Source organism: Oncorhynchus gorbuscha, linkage group LG09 (genome assembly GCF_021184085.1).
Source record: "Oncorhynchus gorbuscha isolate QuinsamMale2020 ecotype Even-year linkage group LG09, OgorEven_v1.0, whole genome shotgun sequence".
Classification (NCBI taxonomy): domain Eukaryota; kingdom Metazoa; phylum Chordata; class Actinopteri; order Salmoniformes; family Salmonidae; genus Oncorhynchus; species Oncorhynchus gorbuscha.
Genome location: NC_060181.1, coordinates 17,391,158 through 17,409,487, shown reverse-complemented (window position 1 = coordinate 17,409,487; position 18,330 = coordinate 17,391,158). Strand labels below are relative to the sequence as shown.

Here is an 18,330-nt window from a genome sequence, read left to right as displayed (position 1 = left end):
CAAGGTGTGGAGGATCAGGGCTAGACAGCCATAGTTGTTCAAGCTCTGTCAAGGTGTGGAGGATCAGGGCTAGACAGCCATAGTTGTTCAAGCTCTGTCAAGGTGTTGAGGATCAGGGCTAGACAGCCATAGTTGTTCAAGCTCTGTGAAGGTGTTGAGGATCAGGGCTAGACAGCCATAGTTGTTCAAGCTCTGTGAAGGTGTTGAGGATCAGGGCTAGACAGCCATAGTTGTTCAAGCTCTGTGAAGGTGTGGAGGATCAGGGCTAGACAGCCATAGTTGTTCAAGCTCTGTCAAGGTGTTGAGGATCAGGGCTAGACAGCCATAGTTGTTCAAGCAGATAAGTCTAGTGTAACTTGGAACATTCACTGTCTTCTTGGTAACTCCAGTGTGCATTTGGGCTTAATGTCCTGCTGAAAGGTTAGTTAATTGTCCAGTGTCTGGTAGAAAGCAGACTGAAGCAGGTTTTCCTCTAGGATTTTGCCTGTGCTTAGCTCCATCCCATTTCTTTTCACGGAATTTGCCAATGTCAAGCAGACCCATTACGTGATGCAGCCACCATGCTTAAAAATGAGTGATGTGTTTGCTCCAAACATAAGGCTTCGCATTTAGGCCAAAAAGTGTATTTTATTGTTTTGTTGCATACAGGATGCATGTTTAAGAATATTTGTATTCTTTACACTGGTCTTACACAGTGCATTCAGAAAGTATTCAGACCCCTCGACTTTTTCCACATTGTTACGTTACAGCCTTATTCTACAATGGATTAAATACATTTTTTCCCCTCAATCTACATACAATACTCCATAATGACAAAGCGAGAACAGGTTTAGACTTTTTCAAATGTATTAGAAATAAAAATAAAATCTTATTTACATAAGTATTCAGACCCTTTGCTTTGAGACTCAAAATTGAGCTCAGGTGCATCCTGTTTCCATTGATCATCCTTGAGATGTTCCTACAACTTGGAGTCCACCAGTGGTAAATTCAATTGATTGGACATCATTTGGAAAGACACCTGTCTATAGAAGTTATCACATTTGACAGTGCATGTCAAAAGAAAACAACCAAGCCATGAGGTCGAAGGAATTGTTCTTAGCGCTCCGAGACTGGATTTTGTCGAGGCACAGATCTGGGGAAGGGTACCAAAACATATCTGCAGCATTGAAGGTCCCCAAGTACACAATCTGGAACCAAGACTCTTCCTAGAGCTGGCCGCCCAGCCAAACTGAACAATCGAGAGAAGGGCCTTGGTCAGGGAAGTGACCAAGAACCCGATGGTCACGGACAGAGCTTTAAGATTTCTCTGTGGATAACCATTTCTGTAGCACTCCGCCAATCACACCTTTATGGTAGTGGCCAGATGGAAGCCACTCACTAAAACACCTAACAGCCTGCTTGGAGTTTGCCAAAAGGCACCTAAAAGACTCTTGACCATGAGAAAAAAATATTATCTTGTCTGATGAAACCAAGATTGAACTCTTTGGCCTGAATGCCAAGCGTCACGTCTGGAGGAAACCTGGCACCATCCCTATGGTGAAGCATGGTGGCAGCATCATGCTGCAGGGACTGGGAGACTAGTCAGAATTGAGGGAAAGTACAGAGAGGTCCTTGATGAAAACCTTCTCCAGAGCACTCAGTACCTCAGACTAGAGCGAAGGTTCACCTTCCAACAGAACAATGACCCTAAGCACACAGCCAAGACAACACAGGAGTTGCTTCTGGACAAGTCTCTGAATGTCCTTGAGTGGCCCAGCCAGAGCCTGGACTTGAACCCAATCGTACATCTCTGGAGAGACCTGAAAATAGCCGTATAGCAATGCTCCCCATCCAACCTGACAGAGCTTGAGAAGATCTGGAGGATTATATGAGAAATACAAGTGTGCCAAGCTTGTAGCGTCATACCCAAGAAGACTCGAGGCTGTAATTGCTGCCAAAGGTGCTTCAACAAAGTATTGAGTAAAGGGTCTGAATACTTAAGTGAATGGAATTTAATTTAAATACATTTGCTAAATGAGTTTAAAAACTAGTTTTTTGGGGTAATTATATGGTATTTGGTATAGATTGGTGAGGAAAATGTTTTATTTAATACATTTTAGAGTAAGGCTGTAACCTAACAACATGTGGAATGTGTGACTGCATCTGAATGCTTTCCAAAGCACTGAGTGTCATTGTTGTGGAGTCATTACAATGTTAATCCATCCTCAGTTTGATCCCATCACAGCCATTGAACTCTGTAGCCTTTTTAAAAATCACCAATGGCCTTATGGTGATATCACTAAGCAGTTTCCTTCCAGTTCTGCATCTCAGTTCAGAAGGACATCTTTGATGTGTCTGGGTGGTTTAAGACGTCATAAATTATTAACTTTATCATGCTTAAAATACACTTTAAGTTACCAGGGGTGTTGACTGTGTACGGCAAATGACAAAAAACGTTTGGGCTGGGGCAATGTTTGAGGCAGCTCTGGTGGGAGAGTAATAGTAAGTTCCCATCCAATTTCAATATCTATCCGCTTCCATTAGCCTTTTCAGATCTGTGAACGGCTAAGGGCCTAGGAACCAAAATGAAGCTGGGCAGAAGGTTGATAGATCTTCAGAGGTATCGATTTTTTCCTCACTCATGAATTTATTAAAATATTTTTATGCTGCGCTTCAAGCTTAATGGCTTACTTTTAGAAAAAGCTAACGTAAAACAGTTTAAACTTCAGTTTGACATTACTGTCCATTCTCTGTGCCATCTACATGTGTTGCACAAATGTACTAAAGTTACTAGTTAGTGATTGTGTTTTTTATTTTATTTAGTGTGAAACTGACGTTTCATTCTGGAAAGTTTAAGATCGGTTTTGAATATACTGGAAATGTGTAACATACCCATCTGTATGCGTCTCTTTGGGGGCTCACAAGTGATGTAACAAGTAACCTGATTAAATACAATTTATTAAAAATTGGACTGAACACTATTACACGGTTGTAGTAACGGACCAACTAACAATTTTGACAATTGCACACGTCAATATCACTCCATAAAATGTTTTGCTAGCGGTAGCTAGAATATGTAGTGGCCATTTAGAGAAAACCAAACCATAGATTACGGTTTCTCCTGGCCGATAAACTACTTTCAGGGTGAGGGACCATTTACGTCAAGTTGTAATATCCTGAACTTCCGCTTTAACAAAAGGTTAAATTACACAAAACATTTAGAAAAAGTGCATCTTCCAGTAGATGGAAAAATACATGAGAAATAAAGTGAAGGACATGGGAGCCAATGTCACTTAGTTTTTATTCAGAGGCGTTTGACAAGTTGAGTGATGTGAAGGGGCACAAGCATGTTCACAGAGGGCATCGTGCCTAAAGCAAACCACTTTTCCAAAAAGAGGGACTCCCTAACCCAGTCCCTCCACTTTCCCCACAAACATGAATTTCCATGTTACACATCGAAGAAAATACTAACAGAACAAATCGCTATCAAATTAATGTAGCATTCGTGAAGACAAAAGGTAAGAAAGACAGTATTTATTGTTAGTGTCAAACCAGAAACAAAAGGCAGGCCCCCTTTTTTTTTTAACAGTTTATAATTATTTTTTACTTATCGTCCATTCACTGAATCAAAAAACTGCACGGGTGAAAAGACCTTTTCACAAAAAACCCAAGCAAGAAAGTTCAATACATGGAAGCCACTACCAAAAATAAAAGCAGAAAAAGCAATGTTTGAGGATTTTCAATCAATTAAGCAAGAGTAGATTATATAAATGCTAGCAAAGGAAATATTTCGGATCACTTTTTCAATTATTCCTTTAAATTCTAAAAAGTGTACATGATTTGTTAATTTTCATTTATATCTGGGAAAGCGGAAGGGGGACAGCAGAAGGGGGGACAGCGGAAGAGGGGGACAGCGGAAGGGGGGACAGCGGAAGGGGGGACAGCAGAAGAGGGGGACAGTGGGAGAAGAACCCAAATCTAATAAATAGAAGTATGCCTCTAATTCAAAATGTGTTTCTAAAGAGGTAGATCAAAAAACAGATGACGAGGTGGGGGGGTAAACGTCACTTGTGCCCCTCATGTACGTAAGCGCGAGGTTGGACTGCGTGCGCACGTACGCGCCCATGCAGAGAAGTGTTGGGGGGGAGACTGGTGTCGGAGCGAGTGCGTGGGCACTGGGGGGGTGAGGGCGTGGGCGCTAGGCGGGGTGAGGGCGCTGGGAGGGGTGAGGGTGTGGGCGCTAGGTGGTGTATGGGAGCGAGCGCTAGGGGGGAGGTGAGGGCGCATGCCGCCACAAACCCCCCCTCGGCTGAGGTAGACAGCGTTCTATTGTGGAAGAATGGATACACTCAAGCACTTTTACCACAAAACATATTTACATTCTGCATAAAATATAAAAAAGGATAAACTTGGTATAGTATTTCTTTGTTGTTGGATAAAAAAAAAAAAACTTATCTTCCACGTCCCAAACAGGGTTCATTTAGTAAAACGTTGTGTGCCGCTTGGCTTTTTGTAATGAATACTAATTTGAACTGCTTTCTCTCACTTCAACCAAAGGTTACAGCTGCTGCTGCTGGTTAAACAGTTACAGTAGATTCCATAAAGGCATCCATCAGTGACTCCTCCTACCTTCACCATGCAGTAAACTACACTAACAGACTGACTCGGCGGCTACTGGGGCCACTGCAAAGTCGCTCTTTTTTTTAAACCCATCAGGCTGTGGACCGCACTTTCACTTGTAAGAAACTTGGAGTAACTTCCACATTTCACCCTATTCCCCATGTATTTCACTATAAGCGAATTTGAGACTGATGGTTCAAGGCCTAAGCAGGTAACAGAAAAACAACAAACAGACCATGCTGCTCTGCTGTGTCTATTTCTATGAAGGCAACAGAGAGAGAACTCAGTGCTCAGGCCCCTCCCATTGCCCTTCCAGGAAGACAGAAAAAAACATTTAAACGTACCGTCAACAATAAGTGTCAGAATCCCCAAACTAAACGGCGTCGCTGCAGTATGTACGGATGGCATGAATCGGCATTACTCTAATATAGACGTGCTTTTTGTAGTTTTCAGAAGATGGTGGATTCCTCAGGAAAACTGAGGTGATGTATTCTCTTGATACTCCCATCAGCAGCCAACTGAGTTGAGCGCCAACTCCGCCCTTGGCTCTATGTACAGACAGACTATGTACAGGGCCACCGTCGTCACGTTGATGCTGCTGGAGAGCACTAGAGTTGAAGGCAAGGTCAGTTGGCAGCTGACCAAATTGTTAATTTTCTTAAAAAAATAAAAATGTTCAAGAACTATTAGCTTTATAAAGTATACAAAATACCACAAAGCAAATTTTAAAAAATGATTTTTTTTCTCATATATATATTATATATATCAATTTTCTTATTTTTTTCTCGTCGTCTTCTTGAGGTACTAGAGATCCTGAGGTAGTTCAGTAAAATGCATATTAAATTCGTTTTCCTGGCCAACACTGTTCAACACGTCCCTTAAGTGTTAACTTATCCTCAACTCTAAATATATATTTATATATCTATAAAATGCATCCGAATTTATAAAATGCCACTATCAATACCAGCACAGGGGCACCCCATTAAACCACCGCTGGGGTTCCTGTCCAATCAAACAAGAGTATTACCCCTAGCCCTGCCTATCTGTCTAAACCCCTTCCCGTAATCTTTCATCATCCTACCAGGACTCAGAGCAATGCCTTTTTCTTTCCACAGAAAACTTAGGAGAGAAAGCTTCAACCAATTAAACAAACACTTCATCCAGGGCGAAAAACAAAAGTCGAAATAAAAAAGGTAAAAACTGAAACGAGTGTCAAAATGAACACCTGTCATCAACATGTGAGATGGTGAGTGTTACCACACCAGGGAGGGGGATAATTCTTATGTCTTGGTGTTGTCTACAAAATGGAACCAATCAGGACCCATCCGTGTGGTGAGAGGGTGTGTGACAATGTTGGAACCCTCTGAAGTATAATCACAGAGAGGTGAGGTGATTTGTTTTTTTTTGTTTTTTTTGGGGGGGGGTTAAGGTCTATCCACACTGATGTTGTTGGTCAAGGAGGTCATTGAGAGGGGTATGGGGTGTACAGTCAGGTACCCATGACCCTTAACCCCTGAGATGAGCGCGTCGTCCCTGCCCGTGTTTACCCCTCTGGTCTCTGCTCTGTCTTCGGGCGGTTCAGTCACGGGTCCCCAGGTCTACTTCCGGGAGGGCCGGGCTAGCCCGTCCCCACGGGGCGAGGGTTTTGGCTGTTGTTGCCGCCTCACATGGGACAATATCTCCTGGATCTTCCTCTGGGCCAGCTGGGGAGAGGTCAAAGGGCAAAGGTCAGGAACCTCATCTAACTCTGGCATGCACACAGCCAATTCTTCTAAGGTAAGTAGAATAAAGAATTCACCAAGAAGGTTAATGTGGCGGCTTCAGAAACAGCACCCTATAGTGTTGAAATGACACCCTATAGTGTTGAAATGACACCCTATAGTGTTGAAATGACACCCTATAGTGTTGAAATGACACCCTATAGTGTTGAAATGACACCCAATAGTGTTGAAATGACACCATATTCCTTATATACACTGCCTTGCAAAAGTATTCAGATCCCTTGGATTTCTTCACATTGTGTTACAAAGTGGGATTAAAATGGATTCATCAACAATCTACACAAAATACTCTAGCATATATTAAAGATGAATGTCTGTTGCATTAGTATTCAGTTTCCTGAGTCCATACATGTCAGACACCTTTGGTAGCCATTACAGCTGTGTCTTCTTGGGAATGTACAATATTTGTCCCTTTTCAAAATGCTTCAAGCTCTGTCAAGATGTTGGGGATAATTGCTAGACAGCAATTTTGAAGTACTGGCATAGTTTTGACATTAATCGGATTGAAATACTAACTTAACCACTTCAGAACATTCTAGGTCTTCTTGTTAGGCAACTTGTGTAGATTTGGCTTTGTGTTGTAGGTTAATGTCCTACTGACAGGTGAATTAATCTCCCAGTATCTGGTGGAAAGCAGGTTTTCCTCTAGGTTTTTCCTTAGCTTAGCTCCACCACATTTCTTTTCATCTTGAAAAACTCCCCAGTATTTGCAGATTTCAAGCAGACCCATACCATGATGCAGCCACTACCGTGCTTCAAAATAAGACCATTTGCCACAAACAAAAAAAAGGCTTTGCATTTAGGCCAAAAAGTGTTCCTTTGCCATGTTTTTCCCCAGTATTACTTTAGTACCTTGTTGCATACAAGATGCATGTTCAGAATAATTGCAACTTGTTAATTAGTGTTCTTTTCACTGTCATTGAAGTCATTATGGTAGAGCCACTACAATGTTGATCCATCCTTAGCTCTCCCGTCACAGCCACCTAACAGTAGCTCTTAGAACCACCCAATGGCCTCATGGTGACGTCCCCGAGCAGCTTCATTCCGGTCCTGCAGCTCAGTTCAGTAGGACGACTTCATCTTTGATGGGTCTGGGTTGTTTAATACATCATCCACAGCATACCTTTATCATGCTTAAAGAGATTCAATGTCTCATTTGTTATTGTTAATCATCTACCAATCACTGCCCTTTATGAGTGTTATGACATTTTTTCCCCTGGTCTTTGTAATGGATTCTGTGCTTGACATTCGCTACTTAACTGAGGGACCTTATAGATGTATGGGGGGGGGGCAGAGGAATGGTTACTCTTTTTTATTTCACCTTTATTTAAAAATCATGTCCACCCCTATCATTTCCATGTACACTTTTTGATTAGTTAAGCCACATTTTACTCCTGAACCAATTTAGGCTTGACAAGAAAATAATTAAATACCACTTTGTAAAAATAAAATGAAGAAATCCAAAAGGATCTGAATAGTTTGGAGCACAACCCTGGTCAAAACTAGTGCCCCTGATAAGGAGTAGGGTGCCATTTCAGATGCAGGCATTGGTTAATGCTACACAGCTGTGAAGTCGTATGGTGGACAATCATTACATAAGGAAGCAGACATTGTACATTTTACTCAAACCACATCTGTTGGCTTTACGAAAGTTCAACAACCCAACTATACACCCTTTTCCCCTACAGCAGTGGCTCCAAATTCATCTTTTTGAAGGAACTCAGTCCAGCTTTCAACTTACTCTTGCAAGTTTTAATAGAATGCACACGGTACAATTTCAAAATTGGCTAGTGCATCAATGTTAGTTTCATGTCAGTCATTGCATACCGTAGCGATATTTATAACATGCCAGAAATGTCCAGATCAACTAGCCCATGTCAGCTAACGGTTTTTAGCCCATAGATTTTGTTGTAATGTTTGAGTCACTCAAATATCACACACACACACACACACACACACACACACACACACGGCAAAATGTATATAATTACAGGAAATAAGATTTGAACCTGCAACATGAGGGGGTGTGAACAGTTTGTGCCCATAGATAGATGGGGTGCATGCACGCACACATGGGGGTGCAGGATGTTCCACAATGCTGGAAGGGGCCAGAGTGAAGAAGTTTGGGAACCCCTGCCCTACAGCACACAACTATACTCCCTTTACCCTACAGTAGGGATTCATATTTTAGAGAACCTACCAAGTTACAATACTGGGAATAATTCATATTTATCACGAGAGCCCTGGGAAATACCTCAAATCAGAAGTGCCCACTTAAAGCATTTAAAAATCAAGATATGGCCGACATGCCAGGGTTCTCCCCAAAGAGGGGTGCTGCACCACCTTGTCAGCACCACTATGGAAACATTTCAGAGCAAATTAAAACAAATTCAGTCATGATAAGAGTAACCATTTTTCATTCCGTTATGAATTGTGAAACAGGACATTCATAAATTGAGCATTACCATGTTCTTCAATTGAGAGCATTTCAGGAGTAGGCGATCGACAGAGCACACTCAGGACACACCCAGAGTATAGTGTTAGCCAATCAAACATAACGGCAGTCAAATTACAAAAGTTGCTAAGCTTGCTAGATAACCTCCAAAGAATGACAGATTCTATTTTTGTCAAAATCAAGTTGATTATACAGATAGCAGTTCAGCTCATGCATAACTGGGGAGTGAAAATAGTTTAAATAACTCTGCTTTAAAAATATCCATATCTACTCGTACAGTTTGTTCATCACACCTGCTCTACCGAAGCTCTCATACGGCCAGCAAGTACAGGAGAAATGTTAGTGGTATTTTGACGTGCAAAGGCAAGAGGTGTGCTTTGATAATTCTGTAATATATAGGTTGTGTTAAGTTAGGAATCTTCATGTGAGACAGGAGTCAGGATTTTGGGTTACAGTGGAATTGGATAGGAAGAGAGCCTAGGCTGTAGGACAGGAGAAGATCATTCAGAGGGAAAATGCTAACAGACTTCATGTCTGACAGAGATGCATAGACCAATCAAACTTGACTGTTTGAAGTGTCACAATAACAGCTATAGGTTCTACTGCAGGCTTTTCCTGTAGGGATTATGAACTGCATTTGGGTCGCTTGTGCAGTCCGGCAGTGTCAATGTGTGTACTTTGAATTAATGCCGACTGTGTGAATTAAATATGCTAGGCTAAAGGTTTCCGTGGGACAACCCGCTTGGATAATGCACCATTTTATTATCTGATGCTGTTCATGTTGTGTATTTGTGGAATTGCATTAGTGCTAAATGCTGTAATAGTCTTGTCATTATATTTTTTTACAGTCTCAGGATCCTCGTTACCCATGTTAACTTCTTGGATATAGGGGGCGCTCTTTTAATTTATGGATAAAAAAAACGTTCCCATTTTAAACAAGATATTTTGTCACGAAAAGATGCAAATATGCATATAATTAACAGCTTTTGAAAGAAAACACTGACGTTTCCAAAACTGCAAAGATATCGTCTGTGAGTGCCACAGAACTAATGCTACAGGTGAAACCAAGATGAAATTTCATACAGGAAGTGCCCCAGATTTTGAATGTGCTGTGTTCCAATGTCTCCTTATTTGGCTGTGTATGGGTCACGAATGAGCTTAGACTGTCGTTTCCCCAAGGTGTCGACAGCATTGTGACGTATTTGTAGGCAAATCATTGGAAGATTGACCTAAACCTCTTGCTCCTACCTGACACACAGGCGTCCCATCTAGACATCTGGAAATGCAAATGCGCTACGCTAAATGCTAATAGTACTAGTTAAAACTCAAACGTTCATTAAAATACACATGCAGGGTATTGAATTAAAGCTACACTCGTTGTGAATCCAGGCAACAAGTCAGATTTTTAAAATGCTTTTCGGTGAAAGCATGAGAAGCTATTATCTGATAGCATGTAACACCCCAAAAGACCCGCAGGGGACGTAAACAAAATAATTAGCATAGTCGTCGCTACACAAACTACACAAATAAAATGTGACCATCTTCTTTGTTGGCACTCCTAGATGTCTCATAATCACTATTGGGTCTTTTTCGATTAAATTCGGTCCATATATAGCCTAGATATCGATCTATGAAGACTGTGATAAACGGAAAAAAATAGCGTCTTATAACGTAACGTCATTTTTTAAAATTAAAAAAGTCGACGATAAACTTTCACAAAACACTTCGAAATACTTTTGTAATGCAACTTTAGGTATTAGTACACGTTAATAAGCGACCAAATTGATCACGAGGCGATGTATATTCTTTAGCTGTCCGTCTGGAAATAATGTCCGGGTAAATCTCAACCAAAATATCCGGTCGGAGACTTGAACAAATGGCTCGTCTCTTCTTCGTTTGACCAAGAAACAAAGCCTAGACAAATGACAAGACTGTTGACATCGTGTGGAAGCTGTAGGTATTGCAAAGACAGCCCCATTTATTGTGGTTCGCCTTTATCAATGGGTTGAAGTGGCGGATGGATATACATTTCCATTTTCAGTGATCAGATTTTCCTGCGCTTTTCGATGAAACGCACGTTCTGTTATAGTCACAGCCGTGATTTAACCAGTTTTATAAACGTCTGAGTGTTTTCTATCCACACATACTAATCATATGCATATACTATATTCCTGGCATGAGCAGCAGGGCGCTGAAATGTTGCGCGATTTTTAACAGAATGTTCGAAAAAGTAGGGAGTAGGAGTAACAGGTTAAGAGACTACATCTACCAGGTGGCCGCTTGGTGTCCTCCGCTGCAATTATTGCGTAATCTCCAGCTGCGTGTATTTTTAGTTTGCTTCGAGGAGAAACACAGCGGCCACGAATGATTTATCATCGAATAGATATGTGAAAAACACCTTGATGATTGATTCTAAACAACATTTGCCATGTTTGTCGATATTATGGAGTTAATTTGGTAAAAAGTTCAGCGTTGTAGAGACTGCATTTTCTGATTTTTTTCTTAGCCAAACGTGATGAACAAAACGGAGCCACTTCTCCTACACAAGTAATATTTTTGAAAAAACTGAACATTTGCTATCTAACCGAGTCTCCTCATTGAAAACATCCAAAGTTCCTCAAAGGTAAATGATTTTATTTGAATGCTTTTGTGAAAATGTTGCCTGCTGAATGCTTGGCTTAATGCTACGCTAGCTATCAATACTCTTACACAAATGCTTGTGTAGCTATGGTTGAAAAGCATATTTTGAAAATCTGAGATGACAGTGTTAACAAAAGGCTAAGCTTGTGAGCCAATATATTTATTTAATTTCATTTGCGATTTTCATGAATAGTTAACGTTGCGTTATGGTAATGAGCTTGAGGCTATGATTACGCTCCCGAATACGGGATTGCTCGACGCTAGAGGTTAATCCCTATAGCACATTCTAGATGGTCAGTTTCAGCATGAACCAGCCTTTAAGCCCACTGCTACCAGAGCTGACTGGGATGAATAGCCCCCTGCCAGATATGACTCAGTGCCACTAGCAGACACTGCCTTGCCCAGTGACAGGGCTGGAGGAACATCACTGCCTTGCCCAGTGACAGGGCTGGAGGAACATCACTGCCTTGCCCAGTGACAGGGCTGGAGGAACATCACTGCCTTGCCCAGTGACAGGGCTGGAGGAACATCACTGCCTTGCCCAGTGACAGGGCTGGAGGAACATCCTTGAAATGATAGATCAATCCATCTGATCCTTTCAGAACATCATTATTATTTGCTGTTGCAATTTAAAAAATACACGAATCAAACTTCACTTGAAGTGTAAGATACCTGGCTTGCATAGAAGTGTCCAGTGATTTTGACGATGACCTGGTCATTCTCATCAGGCGTCTGGTCTCTGGGGACCACCACCTCAGCACTGGTCAGGTTCTGCAGCTCATTCACCTGGGGGGGATTGTGAGAAGTGGAGAAAACATAAAAGATCCATTCATATTACAGCCTAGGTAATAGGTGGTGCTTTCAATTATTCTGCAGCAGAATTAGAATACATCTGGCAACCATAGTCACACACAGGAGTCTGCTTACCGTTTTGCCTCCCTTGCCGATGACACGCCCAGCAGCGAAGGAGGGCACCTTGATGTGTGCCTCCAGTTTCACCTCCTCCTTCGGCCCAAAGAAGTTCTCCTCCTTTAGCTTCCCAAAGATACGACCCTGAGCCTGGAACAGGGCCAAGAGTCAGAGGAATTTCCACAACCCTTGATTCAAGAGTCTTCATCTTCAAAATATCTTAATTAACTTGACTGGGGCATCAATCAACATCTGTGAATGTGCCAGATTTAGTCAGCTAGCCAGTTAACTGTACAGACTACAATTTTGTTCTATGGATTTCTGGGAGCAAAAAATACAAGGCTTTTCCTCTGGTGTTGTGGGTATTGGACACCGCATGGCTGGTGGAGAAAGCGACAGGGGCTCTCAAGGGCTCCTACCTTGAACTGGGCCTCTGGTGGTCCCGCGATGATCACCATCCTCTGCTTGGCGTCCATGCCGTCTGGAGGTGCTACCTGAGGGGAGGGACATAACACCTTAACACACGTGACCTAAATCAGGTCCCACTGCTTCCCTTTACCCCATCAGGGGTGCATCATAACAGCCTGAAGAGGGCACCACACAAATCCAATCTGAACTGGAGCTCTAATCCAATATGCAGTTGGAGATCTGAGAGGATTGATGGATATAAGACGAAAAAGGAATCTGAATATTCGAAATTAAAATACCTGGTTTGCATCTACGACACGGACTTCATCTGCACTGATCTAAAATGAAGGGGGGAGAATAGGCGAAAAGAACAAAAGTGATATGAGAAGCTATTTTAAGTTATTGAGATGCAGCTCAAACCCCTCCTGTCAGTTAAGTCCCTCACCTTAATGGAGGCTCCGGCGTAGCGCGACAGCTGCTTGATGTGTTGACCCTGTTTTCCGATGAGCGCTCCGACCGCCAGCGCCGGGATGAACAGATGTACCGTCTCCGACTCCGGCTGCCCCTGGCCCTGTGGAACAGTAGAGGCCACACGACCATAATCAGAACACTACAGAGCCAGTCTGACCGTAAGGAGACCACACCAGGCAAACAGCAATAGCAGCCCAGTTGACCACACCCAAGCAACTGATGCAGCAACACAGGAAGAAGCCTCACAGGGCTGGCGTTCCAAATGGTTCCCCATTCCCTCTTTAGAGCACTACTTTATTTTGATTTACTTTTTCTCCACAATTTCATAATTTCCAAACTGAAGTTATGGTCTTGTTCCATTGCTGAAACTCCCGTACGGACTCGGGAGAGGTCCAGAGCCATGCGTCCTCCAAAACACGACCCTGCCAAGCCACACTGTTTCTAGACACTTCTCGCTTAACCTGGAAGCCAGCCACACCACTGTGTCCGAGGAAACGCCATACAACTGGCGACCAAAGGAAACCCTGGCCCGCCACAAGTCGATAGAGCACGATGGGGCGAGGACATCCGACCAAACCAGGATGATGCTGGATCAATTGTGCACCGCCTAATGAGTCTCCCGGTCATGACACAGTGCACTACTTTGGATCAGAGCCCTATGAGCCCTGGTCAAAAGCAGTGAAATAGAGGGAATAGGGGGTCATTTAAGACACTGCCGGGGAGACCAGAAGCAGACCTGATAGGAAACTTCCTAAGTGTTTTATTAAATATGAGGTACAACTTTGTTAACCAGTCAAATCTATCCCAATTTAACTTTTCCCCTCCGTAGCATATAGAATCACAATAGCACTGCATAATCATGAAACAACTGTATATACATATTTGAAGAGGTTGAATAGAACTAAACAAAATCCTCAACTTCCGAACGTGGAGTGGGTCCCAATTATCTCTCCTTTCTCCCCAAGTGAACACTTGTTCACTTCCCTTCATGGGTTTGAAAGAAGAAAAAAAGACTGGCATATGGACATTCCCTCCTGCCCATGACAATACAACACTTAAATTAGTGGGGAATGGTGAACGAGTGAGGAAGGAGAGATTTCTTGGGACACACCCAGGCTATAAGAGACCCTGACTCTAGAAAGATGAGAAAATCTAGCATCCAGCACCTAGCTCAGGTAACAGCATTCCCAGAGGAATCTCCATTTCTCTGCAGCAACTGAACACATCCAACTAAACCACAGTATATGGATGGACCACTCAGATAATCCCTTTCAGAATGCTTGACCCGGCTTAGTCACACACACACACACTACAACAGATTATTGTATTAAAAAGATGACCTGCAGTAAACGGCGTGGGCTCACTGCACATGCCTGGTGTTAGAGGGAAGTAAAATGGGTGAGATCTTTTAGATGACGGGGCAGGGAGGCATGGTCCTGCAGGGATTACTATTCCCTATTTAGTGACTGTGGTCAAAAGTAGTGCACTATGGGGAATAGGGTGCCGTTTGGGACAGCGCTGCTGGTTTTAATCTAGAGGACACCAACTCATTACACTTCAGTTGAGGGTAAAGTCATCCAACCAGAGATCACATTCAGAAGGCTCCAGATGGGAGACAACCTTTTCACCAGGAGGCTGTTCCAGATCAAATTGTCTAATAGAAAGGTGCCCGTTTGGATACATCTGCGACCATTTGTAACCTTCTAAACATGCCACGGTGTTCAATTGCTACACTTTCTTCAGCTGAAGATTTGAGGCCAAACTAAACTGTGGCCACCACCCAGCAGATTTTAGGGAAATTAACAAAACATGAGTTAGGCAATCCCTAGGGGTCATAGGTTACTGGGAGGGGCTTGGCTGTGGCAAGCCCTGCCTTTCTACCCAATCCAGCAGCTAGCAGCCAGAAGCCGTGCAAAGCACTGTGGGAAGGGAGACTTACAGAGAGGGGCTGGCTGCTCGCCGACAGCACAGACGCCCAAAATGGCCCTTCGCCCCCGAAGTAACTGCTCTATAGGAGAGAATAACAAAGCCAAGTCACTGTCCTGCCCCCAAATGGCTGCTCTATAAGGAGAGAGGAACACAGACACGGTCACTGAAAGATCCAAAATGGCTTCTCAGTCAGACGTTGGTCTGTTGTAGGTTTCTTCTTGCAGAACTGCTCTGTAAAGAGGGGACATCTTTAAGCATCACCAAGAAGCACTGTGGAGTAAACCCAGGGAGGTGGGGGGGGGGGGGAGCAGAAACTCACCCCGAAGGAGGAGTAGCCACCCTGGGCACCGGGAGGTGGGGCGTTGTGTCCCATGGAGGGGCCCATACCTGGAGCACCACCAGGGAACAAACCCAAGGCATTCAGGTTGAGTCCTGGAATCAGGTTAGACTGGAGCTGGGTAGAGAGAAAGATTTACTACTAGACAAAATGAACCAAGAACAGAAACATTCTCTGGGATAAACGACTCAAATACAAAGTTCACTTTTTATGTGGGTAGCTGCACAGCCTAAAACAAAAGCCATGATCTCCCAGGTTGCATCCCAAATGACACCCTGTTTATTCCCTATAGTACAAAAGTTGAAGTAGGGTGCCATTTTGAGCAACTCCAGATTATTTGTTTCCACCAACATTGCCCCCAGTGGGTTAGTACAAGGACCTACGTTCATTGCGGCCACGTCGTTCTCATACGACTCCCTGACCTTCTTCATCACTTCCTCCTCAGCGCGGGAGCAGGCCTCGATGGAACCCTTCACTGTGATGGTCCTCTCAGGGTTGTACAGGGTCAGGTCCTGGAGACTGAAGGACATCCATTACCACCTTTGTTTCTAATGTGTGTGTCTTATGAGACATTAGTCATGACTACCCCCGTGAGGCTCTAAATAGGTCAGATCAGCTTGCAATAAATAACTTCAACAAGACTTCTCACCCGCAGGGTGAGTGAGGTCAGAGCGTGTCAGCCTGACGGAAGCGCCCCTTTTTAACAAACTGTATAAAATTGGTTAAGAATTAACATTAGACTAGAGACGTAGAGCTGCAGCTCACATTTAAAGTGGTTTGAACTCAATCTCAACATGAGGTAGACAGACCTCCCAGACAACTGGTAGACCTCCCAGACAACTGGTAGACCTCCCAGACAACTGGTAGACCTCCCAGACAACTGGTAGACCTCCCAGACAACTGGTAGACCTCCCAGACAACTGGTAGACCTCCCAGACAACTGGTAGACCTCCCAGACAACTGGTAGACCTCCCAGACAACTGGTAGACCTCCCAGACAACTGGTAGACCTCCCAGACAACTGGTAGACCTCCCAGACAACTGGTAGACCTCCCAGACAACTGGTAGACCTCCCAGACAACTGGTAGACCTCCCAGACAACTGGTAGACCTCCCAGACAACTGGTAGACCTCCCAGACAACTGGTAGACCTCCCAGACAACTGGTAGACCTCCCAGACAACTGGTAGACCTCCCAGACAACTGGTAGACCTCCCAGACAACTGGTAGACCTCCCAGACAACTGGTACGCTGATTATGTGTCCTAAGTATTTAGAAAAGCAAATTGAAGTGGGACCATTCTACTACCCTGCTCAAATCACCGAATTACACTACTCATCACCCCACTGGGAACCATCTACACAGCTAGCTAGCCAATCTTCAAAGGAAGGAAATTTCAAGAGCGAATGGAAAGAATCAATTCTGTAGTTCTGTTCAGGACTACACGACAAGTCACGGGATAACGGGATAACGGACAACTACAAAGGAAGACAACAGTATGAGACTTGTTGGAAACATTTTGGACCGAGCCTTACAAGCATGCCGCGAAAAGACCCAACCACCTTCAAGGAAGCCAGTTCCGAGAGGTACGACCTTTCACGTAAATACATTCACGATTTCTTAGTCCAAGCGGGTAAAAACAGTTTAATTCGGGAGATGGTAACTAAATAACCGCTGTCGTGGTGCCCTAAGTCCTAATGAGTGAAAAGTTGCATGATAAAAAATAAAATAAATAAGAAGAATCGGGTAACAATTAAACATGCTGGATTAAATAAATCAGATTCATGTTAGAAGTCAAGTCACATCTAGGGTTGCGAAGGGTTGGAAACTTTCTGGTAAATTTACAGAATTTTCCAGAACATTTCTCATGGGAAGTTAAGCCCGATAATTTTGCTTAAATTCAAAATAGTTTACTTTTAACAGTTTACCATTTTTTGGGGGTGGGGGGGGGCACAAGGCAATGTTAGGACTTGCAACCCTCTGCATGCACAGTGCATTCCTCCATCACATGTACAGCTGATTCTCAAGATCTTGCACACTAATGAGATGCTATTGAGCCCACACTACTTCACTGAGACAAGGCTACATGCTTTCTGGTAAATTTTGATTACAATACTGGGTGGGGTGAATATATTTTATATGACTAATTATTTTTTGTTAACTAGTAAATAGTAGCCAACAGCAAAGTGTGTTTAAATCATTTCTAAACTTACTCATTTCAGCTAGTTAGTTTTAGCTTGCTTGAGCCTATATAATAATAATAAATGCCATTTAGCAGACTCTTTTATCCAAAGCGACTTACAGTCATGTGTGCATACATTCTACGTATGGGTGGTCCCGGGAATCGAACCCACTACCCTGGCGTTACAAGCGCCATGCTCTACCAACTGAGCTACAGAAGGACCAGCCTGCTAACTGAGTGGTGTTAATTCACCTGTTTCCATACAGGTTTAATTTTAAAGCATTTATCTTACAAAGGAGTTGTTTAATCTAACTGCTTAACTATTTCTGAACATGGATTTGGTTTGTTTTTTACTATTTTTTTCCTAATCGTCAGAGGAAAATGCCACAGGCACTATGATGTGTGGAGACATTTCAGTGCAGCTAATGTAGAAGGAAAAGCTGTGTACATTTGCAAATACTATGCCAAATAATATGTGAAGAATGCAACAAAGATGAAGAATCATATGGCCAAGTGCATAAAGTTCCCTCGGAGATTTCTGAATGTGCTTCGGCTAGCATACACCCCTTCTACCAGACATGCTGATCTACTCATTTGCTGAATGCAAAGTTCAACAGAGTTC

The 18,330-nt window shown here is 43.1% G+C and overlaps 1 protein-coding gene across 3 annotated transcripts in view; it reads right to left on the bottom strand.

The window, feature by feature from the left end:
- Nucleotides 1–3,263: 3,263 nt before the first annotated feature.
- Nucleotides 3,264–18,330, bottom strand: part of LOC124043214 (insulin-like growth factor 2 mRNA-binding protein 3) — a 39,505-nt gene continuing 24,438 nt past the window's right edge. For 2 of the 3 annotated variants that reach the window (XM_046361538.1, XM_046361539.1), the window contains exons 9-17: nucleotides 15,913–16,048; nucleotides 15,512–15,646; nucleotides 15,203–15,271; nucleotides 13,238–13,363; nucleotides 13,092–13,130; nucleotides 12,804–12,878; nucleotides 12,403–12,534; nucleotides 12,148–12,261; nucleotides 3,264–6,302 (exon numbers count right to left, since the gene is read on the bottom strand). In XM_046361538.1, coding sequence (XP_046217494.1) covers nucleotides 6,198–6,302; nucleotides 12,148–12,261; nucleotides 12,403–12,534; nucleotides 12,804–12,878; nucleotides 13,092–13,130; nucleotides 13,238–13,363; nucleotides 15,203–15,271; nucleotides 15,512–15,646; nucleotides 15,913–16,048 — 931 coding nt within the window. In that variant the 3' untranslated portion in view covers nucleotides 3,264–6,197. The remainder of the gene's footprint in view (nucleotides 6,303–12,147; nucleotides 12,262–12,402; nucleotides 12,535–12,803; nucleotides 12,879–13,091; nucleotides 13,131–13,237; nucleotides 13,364–15,202; nucleotides 15,272–15,511; nucleotides 15,647–15,912; nucleotides 16,049–18,330) is intronic. The other variant, XM_046361540.1, reaches the window with a different exon arrangement.